A 17,231-nucleotide genomic window follows, 5' to 3' on the forward strand; every position below is an offset into this window, starting at 1 on the left:
GCAAATGCAAGTAGATAAATAGGAACCACTTCGGTGGGAAGGTAACAGCATTCCGCGTCTAAGTCGCACTGGCCATGTGACCATGGAAGATTGTCTTCGGACAAAACGCTGGCTCTATGGCTTGGAAATGGGGACGAGCACCGCCCCCTAGAGTTGAACACGACTGGACAAAAATGGGCAAGAGGAACCTTTACCTTTACCTTTACCTCAGTTCATACACCATGCTTCAGAAGTAACAGGAAGCATCTGAGGTAAATTATTTTTCCCTTCAAAACCTGTCTTGAATATATACGAACAGCAAGAGATGAAATTACTCTGAAACAGAAAATAATGAGCAGAAATCCTGCTGTCCATAAATACTGTTTCTCCAGAACAAATAGATATTAATCCACAACTTTCACTTCGAATTCATTTATTAGTGTACCTTTTGTAGCTGTGGAAAAAATAGTTCAACTATGAATCAAAAGTGATTGTGGCTCTGTTGTCTTTCCCTTCTTGACAGATTTTCTGAGATAAGAAAGGCAATAGAAATAATGGTGAGGAAACATGGGGCTGTAACAAATGGAACACGTTGTCTGAAACACTCTGCCAACAAAAATTAAAAATACCTATTGGTAATGTTTGCCTAACTTGCTGTAGCTAACTGCACTAATTGATGAGGTGCTGGATTCAGACAAAACAATACAAAACATATGTGGAAGCACCTCAAGTCTCCATCATTAACTTTAGCATCTACTTTCAGTGGAATGAGTCACACAGACAACTACAAATCCTATTAGCTCTACAGCTTGTGGTGAGGGATGATGAAAGTTGTAAGAACAATATTCCTTATTCTTACTGTAGGAATTACAGTTTACAATTGAATTATAATTTGATCAGTATCAACTTAATTTGTGTTCTTTAGGAAATTTTGTGTCAGAGATTGCTTATAGCTTGGAATAGCCGACTGTGGAAGAAGAATCTCTCCAGCTACTGATATCCCAGAGCACAGGAGGTCCTATGTGCGCAAGAATCCATCTGCCAAGAAACAGAGAGATTAGATCTGGACATGCAAACTGACCACCTGGTATTCTGCCTAAACTTTCAAACAGCTGATTCTTTTAAATAAGGTGTATAATAAGATCACACAGTCATGACCAGACCAACCAATCAATGTTAGGAGAACTTAAGAGGAGAAGGGGCACTGGATTCTGAATGTAGTTCCATCTGCTCCCTCCACAACAGCTGATCATTACAATTCCTGATTTTCAGACATCAGCAGGCATATGCAGCCCAGCTGCTGTTTCAGCAACTGCAGTCAATCCTTCTATGGACATAAATAGACAATAAATAAATCAGTTCATCATTTCGCATCCTGATACATTCATGAAAGTCCATGGTACTTTCTTCTAAATAATTATTTTACATTAGGACATTTAATAGTGATGCACTTTAATTCTATAGTTCTAGTATCTATTTAGTTCTACTATGCATAATTGTATCAATCCATATACTTCCCTGGCTCTATTGCCCCCTGCTTATAAAAAAAGTGGTAACTTCAATGGAGTTTGAAGTACGCGTCTTTATTTGACGATCAGAGGTCTTACATTAAAACGTTCAAGAAAATGGGTGCAAATCATCCCTTTTAAAACAAAGGCTAGATTTAAGAATCAAATGTCGGTCACTATGATTCTACAATATATAATTTTTATTGTTTTCAAGGAAGTTGTTAGCTGCTATTAGCTTAAAGAGTGTCAAAGTAATTTATAGTAGGAGAAAATACAAGATATTTTTTTCAATGAAGAGGTGGAAGAAGCACATGCTTTCTTATTCAGTGCAAAGCTGCTATTCTAAGCACACAAGCAATAGTTTTACTAGAAATAATTATTATGTGCTTATTATTCCATAACTATTTTTCTTTTCCTAATGTACAGTCAATTTAAGACTATTCTCATGGATGCACAATGCACATTACTTTTGCTTCTAAATACTGTAAAGCTGTTGCCAGGTGACAGAATAATCAATGGATGACATTAAAAAAGTTTAGCCTCCCATTCAGTATCTGCATTGTCAAATGTGATGAAGTATTTCAGTAAAGAAAGGTTAAAAAGATGAGATGATACAGAAGGAAGGAAGAAGAAGCCAGAGAAAGGATTTCTGTTGGGTAAGATATTGTATTTTCTTGCAAAATTTCTTCTCTCCAAAGTTCAGAAGAGATATGAAGGGGAGTAAGGACTAAAACTAATTTTTCATTTTCATTCTGATAAGGTTTTTAGCATAGTAATATAACATAAATTTAAATGCCATGTTAAACACAATTTAAAATTTTACAATGTTTTGCAATGTAAAAGTAATCTGATTAGATTTTTAAAATTTATTTACAAATAACTTTTCCACTAACTTTCCAAACTCTTGCTACAAATCCATAACAAGAATAATGCAAGGTAAAAACCAAAACTGAAAATGGGCATGTTTTCGTAAGGAAATAAATTATGTCATTTTCAGAACAAGTTATTCTAAAATAAAACTACAAATGCAATATACTGCAAGATTTCGTAATATAAAAAATGAGGTGAGAGTAGCAGCTATCTGTCGCGAACACGGGTTCGAAAACGCACGTGTAAGCTTGGACAGAGAGCAATCAGGAGTTTGCACATGCTAAAATGGGCTGAAAGAGTCCAATTCAGCCAGCCATGATACAACATTCCTTCTCGCAGGTCTGCCCACATAAGAACACCCTGGTACTCTCAGATATTATTGTGAAAAGGTCAAGTGGGCTTTGTAGTCCTTAGACTTAACTTGCACCACTGACAGGACTCTAAGTAAGCTAGGCCGAGGCAGCACTCTCAGATGACCCTATGGCAAGTGTACTGTTCAGGAAACCAAATGAGTTTTATAATCTTTATTTTATTAAAGAAAAAGCATGTTACTAAGCCAAATTAAACCAAAACAAATAAACTAGCATTGTGCTGTTTAGTTACAAAGATGTAGTGAGGCAAAGAAAACATGAAAAATATAAAAGTATTCAAAAACCCAAAAAGCCATTAAAAAGAATAAAAACAGTTCCAGTCCAGGAAATCATTAGTAAAATAAAATAATCCAAGTAGGTTATGAAAAGGCTATAGTCCTCAGTGATACTATAGAATAAAAATCCCTTAACAAAAGTAAAAATCCATTATATGTCCCATAGTCCTTAGAAAAGTAAAATCCAGTAAATATACCATAGTCCTTATAAAATTACAAGAGCATAGTCCATATGGAGTATTCCAAGAAAAGGAGTCCATAAAGAATATTCCATAGGTAACAGTCCATAGAAAATAGTCCTTGCACAGTCCTTAGGAAAAATCCCATAAGTCCAAAAGCAATCCAGCAAAGCATAGAAACCAGTCCATGTAGGTAGGTCACCAGACTGAAAGGTCGGTCTTGGAAAGACAATGTCTATAGGCAAAAAGTTCCTTTTTCAAGAGTAACTGGCAAGGCTTAATGCACCTTCCCATGATGTCATCCAATCAGAGTTCGTTACTAGGCAAACAGTCCTGTTGCACCACATGACTTCCTTCCCATACACAGCAGATGTTATTTGGGTTAACTGTGGTTTCTCAAAGAGTCACAACAATTCCCATCTATCTAATCACACAGAGTCCTTTCTCAGGCTTTCAGAATAACATTCTGTCGGCTCGTCTGGAAAACACTTGTCAGCATAGCAAAGATACTTTATACAAAGAACCAAGATGGAACCTCTCTGGCTTATTTCTTAATTACAAAACCCATATGCCTTTAAAAGATTTTAACTCAAAAACCCATCTCATCACAAGCCCCCTGAAGATTAACAAAATTCCTAAACAATCTAAGTTTTAATTTTGATAACTGAATAAGATGAGATGTCATAATTAAGCAGTAACAAAATAGAGAAAGATATTAACATGAGCATAAAGTAATACATTTCAAATATGATTCTAAAATAGCAAAACAATTGATACATGAGAACTATTATAATTACAGTATTTACCATACATGAGAGAAATTTGTGTTAGACACTTCTACTAGTCTGAAAAACAGAAGAATAAACAAGTTAGTATAATTAATCAAATATATCACTCTGCATATGCTCAGATAATACTCTAGTCATCAAACAGTAAAATAATGAAACCAGGGTTAACATCATAATAACTTGTTAAACCAATATACTGATATGAAGTAATAATAGTGAAAACACTCTATGTATGCTCAGGAACATAGTCATACAGAATACCAAGAAAATTAAACATCAGAGCTTCATTAATTCTAGCCATTTTCTCCCCTTGCATCTGCACTGAACATTCGAGATAAACAGTGGGGAATTAAAGCCCCATTTCCAAGTAGATGTTTAACATCAAAATCATATTTTTGCAATCTGAAATACCACTGCATTAATCTTGGGCTTCGATGTCTCTGCTTCTCTAAGAATGACAAAGCATTTTGGTCTGCTTGAATTGGACCAGGGCTGTAAATTACAAAGGTGCCTACATAGCCAATCGCATAATATAAATCACCAAACAATTCATCAACCAATTCCTGAAAAGTAACATAGGTATTTTCCATTCCAGGTGCTAGTTTTCTGAGTTGGTAAATTCCCTGAGGGCAAGTAAATGATGTATAAGGGCGATGTTCCTCTTTAATTAAAATCTGATAAAGCCCTCCTTTTATTCTAATCACAGAAATGTATTCAGCGTTTGTAACAATTTCTACCAACGTCTCAACATTGATTGTAAGGAGTGTTTCACTCTCCGGGAACTTATTTAACTGGCTAAAATCCAATTCCACTTTAGGATTAGCTAACACAGGCTCCAATATCTGTCCTGGGTTGAATTGATCAATGCCTTCCACGCCTTGGTCCAGAAATGCCACACCCCTGGACACATGTATCACTGAATTAGCTGTGCTATCAGGTTTGGTCACAAGAGGCCGCTGTTGCAACAAAGTTCCCTCGGGAGTACTCTGCATAGCCTCAGAAACAGTATCAGCATTCTCACCACTTCCTTGGAAAATAGGCTGTTGAAAATAAGAATGGTCCCAAACCTCTGCTTCTCTTTCTAAAGATCTTCCTGAGAAGATTAACTGTGGTACTGGGCCAAAGTTTTCAGATATGATTTCAGTCTCTGGAGAAACATCAGTACTTTGTAATCCCAAAAAGTTAGCGCTTCCCCCTACATTGGTTGTGTTAGGAACAGTCTCACAATCTGACAGGTTCAAATGCAGCTTTCTATCTTTAATCAAGTTTACAGAGTCATTTGTACTATTGCAACAATGTGAAAGTCCATGCTGCAAAACTGCTCCACTATCACCTCCTCTGGCCCTTGGCAAAGACTCTGAGAAAACCTTCACTCCTCCAGTTTCCACAGCTGACTTTTCCGGTACCTTGAGTAGGCCACCCCCTTGGTATATTTCTTTACTTCCGAACTGCCATGAAGTACACGAGGTCCCTGTCAACCTAACAGTGTCTGATTTCGCTGTTCCCTCTGGGCTAAGAGAAGGGGGGTTGTTTGAGATCTGACATGCATCAAGATCTGCTGACACAAGTCCTGGCAAACCCATAGTCTCATCCCGAATTATTTCAGAACTTCTCACCTGTCCTGTGCTCTGAAAAGGAGCTGAGGTTGGTTCTGAGTTGACTTCCAATGCACTGCAATTCTCTGGAGCACTGCAGTTTTCCCTTGCGTCGTTCGATGCTGATTTCCTCAAGTTCCCTTCTATAGGCAAAAAGTTCCTTTTTCAAGAGTAACTGGCAAGGCTTAATGCACCTTCCCACGATGTCATCCAATCAGAGTTCGTTACTAGGCAAACAGTCCTGTTGCACCACATGACTTCCTTCCCATACACAGCAGATGTTATTTGGGTTAACTGTGGTTTCTCAAAGAGTCACAACAATTCCCATCTATCTAATCACACAGAGTCCTTTCTCAGGCTTTCAGAATAACATTCTGTCGGCTCGTCTGGAAAACACTTGTCAGCATAGCAAAGATACTTTATACAAAGAACCAAGATGGAACCTCTCTGGCTTATTTCTTAATTACAAAACCCATATGCCTTTAAAAGATTTTAACTCAAAAACCCATCTCATCACACTATCTATATCTATTGCAACTGAATCAGTGATCTAACAGTTTAAATCAAAATATAGTTGCTTCATTTTTAACTTTACAGCTTATTTCAGTCTTCACAGCTGTGACAAAATTTATGTCCCATGGAGACAGTAATGAAAGAATTGAGCGTTGAAAGCCTAACCAAACCTGTCATGAATAGTAGCATTGTAAATGTAAAGGTTTCCCTTGACATTTAGTCCAGTCACGTCCAACTCTAGGGCGCGGTGCTTATCCCCGTCTCCAAGCCGTAGAGTTTCCGTGGTCACGTGGCCAGCGTGACTAGGCACGGAACGCCGTTACCTTCCCATGATGGTACCTATTTATCTACTTGCATTTTACATGCTTTCGAACTGCTAGGTTGGCAGGAGCTGGGACAAGCGATGAGAGCTCACTCAGACGTGTGGATTTGATCTTATGACTGCTGGTGTTCCAACCTTGCAGCACAGAGGCTTCTGTGGTTTAACCTGCAGCGCCACCATGTCCCGCACTGAGATAAATTAATTGGGACCTAGAGATTTGAATAAGCAGTCATCTTTATTTAAAGTTGCTATTATGTCAGGGAAATGTTTGCCCATGGTAATCTTCCTCAGTGCTCAGATTATTCAAAATGTAAATTAGTTTTACATTCATAAAACAATATTACGATGGTATACTCCTCAGATTGGACAGTAAAAGAAACTATGGTTGGCTTTCTGCATTTTCATATTTGAAGTGATGTCAAAACACCAGCTTCTAGATTTTTTTCATATTATTTTCTACGGAACAAAGGAAGCAAAAGATTTGTCCCCCTCAATCCTGCTGCAGTGGTACACAGCACATTTGGTCCTGGGTTAAGTCTGTAATAATTAAGCTTCTGTAACACTTTGCACATCTATAACACTGTGCATATGTAACTCCATGTCCTGCCTTTGTGCATTATAATGTCAGAGTAGCCAGGCCTCTGGTATGTCCCAGTCTCTCATTCTTACCTGAGTGATGCATACAAATATAAATATAGATCAAAGGCTTGTATTCTTATGCACGCAATATAGATGAGGAGCGGGAGCAGTACAGATACGGGATAGCAGACCCTTAAGACTCACCACTAAGACATTAAGTCCCCACCTTTGTCACTTACCTGCTCAGTCGAAGAGTGTACTCAATATTTGTTCACAGGCGATCACATTCTTCTAATTACAACATATTGCCTAAAGCTACTTAAAATATCATCTACAATTTGTATGAGTTTTAAATTGAGGAGTAATCTAGGCTCTTCATTAGCAGTTATTCTACCTTGCTATAGATGAGGAAAAGGAAGGACAGCAGTGGCTTATTCCCATGAGCTTGGCTGGGACAAAGTGCCATCTGGCCCTTCTTCAAGTGACTCCCTCGGTGGCCATTCCACCCGATCATTAAGCACTGATGTCACTAGCTGAAGATTCAGTGCCAGACTGTTCTTCGATTTCCTCCCCCATCCCTTCTTGTACCATGTCTTTATATCACAAACCAGAAACCAGAAACTGTGTTTGGCAGATAGTACTGAGAAAAATTTAGCCGCTTATACTTAGTACTAACTGGAAAATGATGGGACATAGGTACTAAACTCTGCTTCTCTTTAAAAAAAACACTTCCGACATCACAGTTATCCAGTTTAATGCACAATCTATGTGTGCTATTAGCATTAAGATGATCTTTATACAATGAGTCGTGATGGTCAGTAAACAGCATTCTATGTAGTCTGTGTTGTTCACTCTTCTAGGTCTGTACCCATGTAAATCTGAATGTTTTTTTGACCAGTGGATAAAAACCAATGATATTTTAAAATCGGTTTGATTTAAATCAAATCGACCTTGCTTTTGGCCACACAAGAAAAACATCCTTGCTTTAATGCAGGGCAGTGAATTATATACTGCAGCTATTGTCACCACCTTAAGGAGAGTTCACTCTTGAGACATTCTGCAATGGCTTCTGTTAGATAAGACTGCAACAAAATTAGCAAAAAAAAGCGACATTTAAAGGAGGCATTTATTATTAAAGATGCTAAGGAACTGCATAAGAATATTTCAGTTTAGGAAAAATGCATCATTATAGTTCATTGTCAGGTCATCACTTGCACAGTCATTTTATTCTTTTGAAAAGACATGCAGCAGATCAGTTTCAAAGTTTTAAATAATCCTTTTGGTACAATAACTTGTAAATCATAGAGAGTGTCTCACTTTCTATGTATGGCTGTTCTGTACATTTCTGTCGCTGGCAAACAACACAAAGAGATATGGATGCATACAACTGAGAGAGAATATTCACTCTGAAATATAGCTGAATTATAACCATTTAATATCAGCATGTAAAAGATACTCTAGCTATCCAGCTCTCCTTTACAAAAGTGGAATGTGGAAAATTCACTATGACAGATAGACTTCTTCTATTTCTTTCAACACAGAACAGCATGTGGGGGGCAGTCTGCAGTCAAATACTGGAAGAGACGTAGAGGATACTACATTGACATTAACACAACATTCTCAACTCATATTCAGAAATACCACGAAGACAGAATCTGGTAGCAGGTTTTTGTTAACACAAAATTCACCATCACTGAACTCAGCTCCAGTGCTTTTAAAACAGTATCCTCAAGTCATATTGTGATCCAAAATATTGCAAGTGAAACATAAACTTGTGCTTACCTTTGCCCAAGTATAATCAGGTCATCCATGCTTGTGTAGACATGCAGCATTATAATTCATAAAACTGTTACACCATATATGCTACCCTAACAATGTAAGGCAGTGGTTTCATTAAAAATGTAAAATATGGAGTGCTGAGAGTCCCTAAGGCACTTCATCAGATTCTAGTTGCTCAGAAGCCTTAATGCATAGAGCACCTACAGCGAGATTTTTCAGAAGTCAAGAATTTGATAGTCAGCAACTATTGTCAGCCATCAGTCTCAAAATCATGGTAGATAATTTAGACCTTTGTACAGTGAATTATTCAGATAAAAAAGTTAGCACTGGTCTTCACACACTGGCCAGGCTCCAGACAGGCAACACACCACGTATAGAGCAATCTTGTTCTTTAAAGAAGTGTCCAGTCTTTGGGAAATTTCTTTGTGAAATGGTTATTAACAGGTACAGCGTGTAAATGAAAAACTTCAGGTTGCTTCCATGGATTGCAAAAAAAGTGAACCATTAGTTTTACAGCAGAAACATAACCCATACTTGGTTTGGTATGAATAATTGCAATTTAAAATTGTATGTCCTATGCTGAGATGGTATTTTGCTATTTTAAGGACTCAGTTACAATGGCATAGGACCCACTTCCTCTTTATGGAAGGATACATGTTATAGAGAAAAATTTCATTAAAACTGCAAAGAATACTTTCCCCAGAATAGCATGTCTTCAAGACATTAACAGAACACAGTTTTATGTTAATACAGTAAGTTTAGCTCTATTTAGAACACACACATTTCTGTAAGACACTTATCTCCCAAACCCAACCAATTACTAGAAAGTCTGAGGACCAGTTCTTACAACAACAAGGTGGCTGAATTTATGAAGCTTATGGTGTACAGAGAAATCCATTTTACAAATATAATCTTATTTGTGAAACCACCAGCAGAAGCTGATGAAAAAAGAACAGACTAGAATAGAAATATCTAATTTTTCTGCATGCCAAACATTAAGTGACTTTGTCTACTCTCTATAACTCAGCACCCTTGGTTTACTTTGATCCAGTCTGGATCCAAAGTATACATAGGTCTGGGAGATTTAAATCTCAAATATTTTGTATATAAAAATTCACATACACATGGCAACTACAGAGTGTAGAGTTACTATTTTACCTCTGCACCACAGGCTTAGATCTTTAGATAAAAAACAGATAAGGAGAAAGCTTTAAACATCTCCCATCTGGATAAGGATTATGCCCCATAGAGATGGGGGTATTTGTATATGAATATCCCTGCACAGGTGGAAATAACGACAGTCTGGCCGCATGGAGCTGGACAGTCCACTCACGATTTCGCTGCTGCCACCGGCTCTGCGGAGGCTTCCTATCGCATTGTTCTCTACAATGGATTAGCCATTCCTGACCTAGCACAGAGGCTTGTCATCCTGCTTCCTGCCAGGACTGGGTATCAATTGCTGACAACAGCACGATAGAAAGTCTCTGCGGAGCCAGTGGCGAAATCATGAGTGGACAGTCCAGTCCCATGGGGCCGGACCCTCGTTATTTCCACCTGTGCGTGGATATTTGTATACGGATATCCCCATATCTACCCATTACTATGGGGGGGGGGAAGAGTTATAGGCTGAAAAACATATTTAATACATCATGTAACTTAATTGTCAAGCCAAGCTATATGTGACATTAAATATATTTCATGTATTGACATCAGTTCCCATTTCCTTAAAACCAAGTAGGCCAGAAGTTGATTACATCATTCTTACAAAAATGATTATGCTCTTCCCAGAAAAGAGAAACCTGGGGGAAGAGGGAGCTCTAATTTGTACTTATCACTTGATTTCAACGGAATGACCAAACCCTAACACAACTGTAATATATTTGAACAATGTACAACGTAAGACCACCTACACGATCACTTAAAAACACATTTGGAATAAAGAACCCAATTCCATTTAATAAAGGTCAGCTTCCCTTGCATCTAGGCTTCTGATAAGTGAACTATAATGAACACACACTCCTTCTCTGGTGCACAGATGTGAGGACCTTTGGTAACAGCCTGGGTCTAAAATAAGAAAGAGTTCCAAATGTCATTCTGAAAGTACATACATAATTCAGGCAGTTTAGGTAAATAATGAAACACATTTGCCTTTAACTTTCAATATGCAACACTAAGATAAATCAACTATACACATTCACACCAGAGTTAAGGAATCAGTATTTCAGGTGTACTTCTATTGGATCTGGATTGCTTCGTTACATTTCACAACTCAAGTGGTGGAATATTATAATGCATATTTATTTAAGATGTAAAAAAGGGCAAAAAGTCATACTGTACAAGATAAAAGGCAGCAATTATTGGCACAAATATACCTGGGTATGAAAATACAAGAAACACATATTGCATAAAGGTCAGTGGTGATTTGTATAGGGCAAAAGGTGTTGAAACAGCAGCATTTTCTTCACATTTTATCCTCTGTGCAAAGGCAGCATTAAGAAGATAATTGTATTTACAAAAAAGGGGTAAGAAAATAACTGTAAATCTCCAGCTGTTTCTAGTTGAGTCTATTTTTGAAATAACGTTTTCCTAACCAGGCCAAGTGTAAACTTCTGTTGCTATTGCTGCACAATTCATGCTAGGTGCTCAATCAAGTCTTCCACAGTGTATATGATAAGTCTGATATCATCCTTCTCTTTCATTCGATGAAAACCACCTTTGCGGAGAATAACATCCACATCTGTGCTGACAACATTCTCAGCAACCTTCATGGAAATCTGCCATGGGACATCTTCATCCTTTATGCCATGGATAAGTCTCACAGGACACTTTATGGGGAGAGGACTACTCAATACACAGTGATTTTCTGCTTCCTGGATTAGTTGATAGGGCACAGTGTAAAACCCTTCTTCATTGTATTTGGTTGGCAGTTTCCATTCACCTTTTTCTTCTATTTCCTTCTTAACCTAAAAAGTTGAACATATCGTAGATTGTAAGACTTAATTAGCAGAAGGGATAACACTGAAGTGTTCACCTGCACATTTGAATAAATGGGACTTACGGAGGAGTAAACTCAACAAATCCACACTGATTCAATGGGCCTATTCCAGTGCCGCTTACTACACTAAACAACAGGATTTAAGTCATGGATTTACATCAAATGAACACTGAGATCAGTAGAGAAAGTTCAAACAGCATTATCTATAACTGGACTATACACCCTTCTCACACCTGAGACAGCACATGTTACAATACCTTAAGAAACACTTGTGAGCTTGAGTTAGGGTAGCAACTATGAAACTGAGCTACAGGATAAGAAGCTTTGCTTTTGCTATGAATTCATTAGATACCCTGGGACACCAATTCAAAAAGGATCTCTCTCACGCTCACCATCCATGGCTGGAGGAAAAGTTATCCATCTATCTAGTTCCAAGCATTGTATAGCTTTTTAAAAAAGTGCCAGCATTTTGAGTTGTGTATAGAAATGTAGCAAGTTCTGCAAGAAGTGGCATAAAACTTTCCCTTTGTTTAGTTCTGATTAGAAACCTGATGTTTACACTTTAGATTAACTGAACATTTTGCTTTTTAAAAAACATTATTTGAAAGGAGGCCCATATCCAATACATGGCAGTGATCCTGTCTTTACCCAGGCACTGATAATGGTAACCAGGCTCTCTCTACCCTGGAAAGCTACAGCTTTTTTCAGCTGGTGAAGTTCAATCGATCTACCACCCTTCCAAAATTTAAATTTATTTATTTATTAAATTCATATGCCATTCCATTAGAGCAAGGCACTATTCTGGGAAGTTCACAGCATAGTAAAATGAAATAAACTACAAGCAAACAGCAACAGAATAATGAAACAAAACAAATTAAACACAAAAATTAACTCAACCATAAAAAAATCCTTATGATTTAGGGAAATCACAATTTTATCTAGAATAGGATGACCATCAACTTCTAACAGTCAAATGCTTATCTTTGGGATTTAGCTTCAGTGCACTGGTTCTTAATTTCTCTTTTGCTAACTCTATCAATTCAATACTTCCAGTGTCTCATCCAAACATGTACCTGCATGGGTGTACATGTACTCCCCTGTGTCATCCACACACTGATGACACCAAGCATCAAGGTCTCCAAAGACCTTACTCTGCAGCTTCCTGAAGATACTGAATAGCACAAAGAACACAATGGGACTGTGCAACAACCCCATGATATCAATGCCACCACGCCAAACAACAGTCCCTTACCCATGTAAAGGCCATTCTTCACCACACTTCAGTTGTTCCAATTATAGATTTTAGCTAGTTTTTAAGTAAAATAATTTGCATGGTATTGTAAAATGTTTTACAGAACATATCTTAATAATGGGAAAGGTTTTGGCTTTTTGCAAGAATCTTGAGGAATGTCAAGAGCAAATAATGTCCTTTGCAATGCTTCTCCACAACACTGAGTTCTACATTAAAAAACACACCAGAACATGTGCTTTTGGTCAGGAAAGCCAACATCTCTCCTTACCTCTACAGGAAGTTGTTGAAAGGTTGATACAAAGTGGTCTGCCGCTACTGCTATTCCAACCAGTGCAGCCACCTTTTCTGGACGGGCAATAGCAGCATGAAGCATCAGCCACCCACCCAAACTGGAACCAACTAAAATCTTAATAGAAGAAGAGTATTAGTATTAATGTTGTTTTTTAAAAAAGAAAAAAACAGCAACTATAAATGTCTGTTGTGTATTTATTGAAGAACTGTATTACCATATAATAATTAAGATTAAGTGATATAAAAATGACTTATTAGAGCATACATATCAGGTGACTGTACAAGCATATCAACAATTATAGCTGCTGCTTTTAGAAGATAATGCAAAAGCTTAATAAAAAAGAAAAAAATTCAGGGTGTGTTTAGGATTAATAGATTTTTTTTAATTGGCATGTCTGTGGATTACAATCTGCTTCCTCTGGTATATTTGAGCAGACTGCAATCCATAAAAGCTCAAGCTAAAAGAAATCTGATTGTATTAAACATTTTCCCATTTTTTTATTATAAAGAAATAAACTCTTCAAAAATACTTTAGCTGAATAAACTGAGAGACTGAAAGAGTATTTTATGCTAGGCTATAAACTAAAGACAATCAACCTGTGGTCCTTGTGTAAGTTCATCCAATATTGAAAGGACATCCTTCCGCCACTTTCCCAACGTAACTTCTTTAAAATCGCCTTCTGAACTTCCACAGCCTCGGTAATCAAACCTGCATTTAAAAAAAAGGAATGACAATGCAAATATTACTCTCTTTGTACAAATCACACTCAACAAGGCCACTAGATGAAAATACTGTCCAGCAAGACAGCTGGAATGTAATTTACTATCCGAAATAACAGGAACAGTGTTAACATAATTTTGAAGACTCAATAAAAAGAACACATCTCACTCACTCAGCACTAGCAGGCTGTCTTAAAACATACCTTACAAAAGCATGACCAACTGATCTGCAGTACTCTTCTAGGGCAAGTGCCTTGTCACCATTCATGTTTGAAAAAAGACCTGGGAGGAAGACAACTCCAGGATTCTTGCCTTTCAGCTTATGATAAGCCAGTTTTGGAAGATCAGAACGGTTGAGAAAACTGGGCGATGATTTCTGTCTGCAACCTAAACAGAAAATGTTTTGGAGCCATTTATACTTTGCCTGTTTGATGCATGCTCTTTGTGAGAGTTAGCAGGGACTTGACATCTGGTTAAAATCTTGACTTATTTGCCTATTCTAGCTACATTTATTTATTTATTTTAAATTGCTGTTCATAAAAATCTCCAAACCAATACCAAAAGGCACAGTATACATGTCATGACACAACTTAGACTTCGACAGATCACTGGACTGTTTAGCCCAGTATTGTCAATTTGGATTGGCAGTGGTTTTCAGGAGCTTCAGGGTTGTTTGAGAAACCTGGTATTACCTGATGGACTCCTATCCAAGTACTAATCAAAGCCAGCCTTGCGTAACTTCTGAAATATGACAACACAGATATATTCAGGGTGCTATGGTGGTGCATAGCCCAAGCTGATTAGTCCTATTAGTTAAAAGAGAAATATAAATCATACAAAATAATGCAGGAACTACATCTTGTTAAAATATTTATTTGAGAAACACTGGACTAAATAAGTATTATTTTGCTTGCCTGTTACACACATTTGTTCTATAACAGTACATGGCTTAACTGTACTACCATCTTGATCACCAATCTGCTTGTTTTCCCTGTAACAGTAGCTTGTGACTATGCAAAGCTGTTATGACAGAGGATGTATTCCAGAACATATTTAGCCATTTGCCTGGTACCCAAAAGCAACAAGGAATCCTACACAGGTGAGTGCATGGAATGTCATCCAAGAAATGAGCTGTCTGGCACAGGAACAACAGAATGTTTTACTGTTCATTTCTCATGTATGCTGTTCAATTTCTGTGTTTCCCGTAAGGCAACTGAAATTCTTTCCTCATGAATCAGTATAGCAGTGAGCAAACTGGAGACACAGAGGCTGACATCCTCCCTATATCCCCAACAAAAGAATGAAGTGGGATACAACCAGGAATTGTTCCACTCCTCTGTTGTAGGGAACAGTGTTGTATTTCTAGTCAGCCCATTTTTCCTGATAATAGAGGCTAGCAAAGGAGGAACATGGCCTCTGTATTCTGAAATCCTTTTCATGTGTAAAAAAGTTAAATAAAAATATTTTACAGGCTAGTAAATGGTGCAGGGGCTTACAAACAAGATTGGTGTGTTTATTAGCCATAACTAAGCTGCAATAAAAGACATCTCAAAATAAGTGTGAGGCTTGCAGTCAACAAAGAAAGTGGCGCCAGTCAGTACTGGTACACTGCACTGATTTCAACAGCTGCAACAAAGACAGAAATTAAGGTGACATCTATTCTAGACAAATATTATTTTGTAGATTGCATTACTTTTATTTAAGTATTTAAATGGTGATTACATAAGAATACAACACATATCTACAGTCCCCACATTTCTGGAGTTATTATTGTAGCTGGGAAAAAGCAGTTTACAAAAGCCCCACGATTGGCCCTGAACTATATTTCCACACAGCACAAGCATATGCCAATGCTTTCAAGATGTACAGATCTGTTGATCATGCCTCTGGCTTTCAGAGGTTGGAAGTTCGATTCCCCACAGTGCCTCCTTGACGGGGCTGGACTTCATGATCCACAGCGTACCTTCCAGCTTTGCAGTCCTAAAATGATGAGGATGATAAGGAAAAGTGCATCTCTAAGGGCTTCAATAGAGATCAATCCTTCTTAATATACTAGATATATTAATAACTCAGTCTTCTGTAATATTTTACGGGCATAAAAGTCTTCCTTAACCGACTCTGACATCTGCTTCAGCAATAAATCTTAGCAGTCCAGTGTGACCGTCCAGTCTATCTAGCTCATCACCCCAGCTAGGATCTGCTAATTAACAGCTTGAAAGCCCCATTCCTGTGTTAACGAGCAATTGCCACTACTGTATGCTTATAACGTGTATCCTCCTCTAGACAGGAATTTCACCAACACGGAATAAAGAGAGGGGGGCATGCCTTTGTACTCCTGTGTCTGAAGAAGTGGATTCTGAGCCCCTTACCCAACAACTGAGGGAGCCCCAGTCCCGTTCTCCGGGCGACGGCCGGACCGTAGCTCAGCCTCTCCCGCCACAGCAGCCTCACAGCGCCCGCCACCGCCATGCCTCCGGCGCACCTAGAGAGGCGACAACCGCGCACACCCCCTTCCGCAGCCCAGGCCAGCCTGCGTGCGATTGGCTGTCGCAGGGGAAGGAAGAGGAAACGGCTTTCCACGCATGCGCTCAAAGCGGCTCTCTCTCTCTCTCTCTCTCTCTCTCCCCGGGAAAGGGGGGGCGGTGGTTTTTTTTTTTAACCGTGATGTTTTCCGCTCTATATAACAAGTCCTCAAAGCGGAATGTAGATTATTTTAAAAAATTTGTAGAGTGATTTTTTTTTCCTGGAAATGAAACTAGCTGTCTTTTGACTCCTTTTTGTTTCCTTTGCCACCTGCGACATAAACTTCGCAGGGGTGATTAGGAAAACATGGAGAAATCGTGCAATTGTTAGGCTCAAACCACCTCAAGAGTTGGAAGCAAAGAAAAGGAGGATCCAAAGGGTTCTCCAGATAAACTTTTCTAAGGCAACGGCTCTTGATTTATAATTTCTTCAGCCGCTAATACATGGTGCGAACGCAAATTCAGGGCATCGTCAGGGGCGACCCTTTATTTTTATTTTTCGCCAGCCTTATGTAGACCTCAGGAATAACTCATATTATTTTGGACAATGATTTCGACAACGTGACAACCGTGCGCTAGTAACAGTGCAGGGTGGAAAATGAAGACCCAACAATTGCACACTGGTCCACTGGCGCACATCTAATTCTGGAGCAAGCTGGGAGAAATTTGTTTAATTTAAGGCTGAACTGCAAT

At 38.3% G+C, this 17,231-nt stretch overlaps 1 protein-coding gene across 1 annotated transcript; it reads right to left on the reverse strand.

Annotated features, from left to right (window-relative positions):
* Positions 1-11,035: 11,035 nt before the first annotated feature.
* ABHD10 (abhydrolase domain containing 10, depalmitoylase) lies at positions 11,036-16,554 on the reverse strand. The gene is made up of 5 exons (XM_020810037.3): positions 16,386-16,554; positions 14,220-14,403; positions 13,894-14,005; positions 13,274-13,411; positions 11,036-11,721 (listed from the first exon to the last, which is right to left on the reverse strand). Exons 1-5 carry the CDS (start codon positions 16,483-16,485, stop codon positions 11,389-11,391), a joined length of 867 nt encoding a protein of 288 aa, XP_020665696.2. The 5' UTR covers positions 16,486-16,554; the 3' UTR covers positions 11,036-11,388.
* Between the last annotated feature and the right edge of the window lie 677 nt (positions 16,555-17,231).

This window comes from Pogona vitticeps, chromosome 3 (assembly GCF_051106095.1).
Source record: "Pogona vitticeps strain Pit_001003342236 chromosome 3, PviZW2.1, whole genome shotgun sequence".
Classification (NCBI taxonomy): domain Eukaryota; kingdom Metazoa; phylum Chordata; class Lepidosauria; order Squamata; family Agamidae; genus Pogona; species Pogona vitticeps.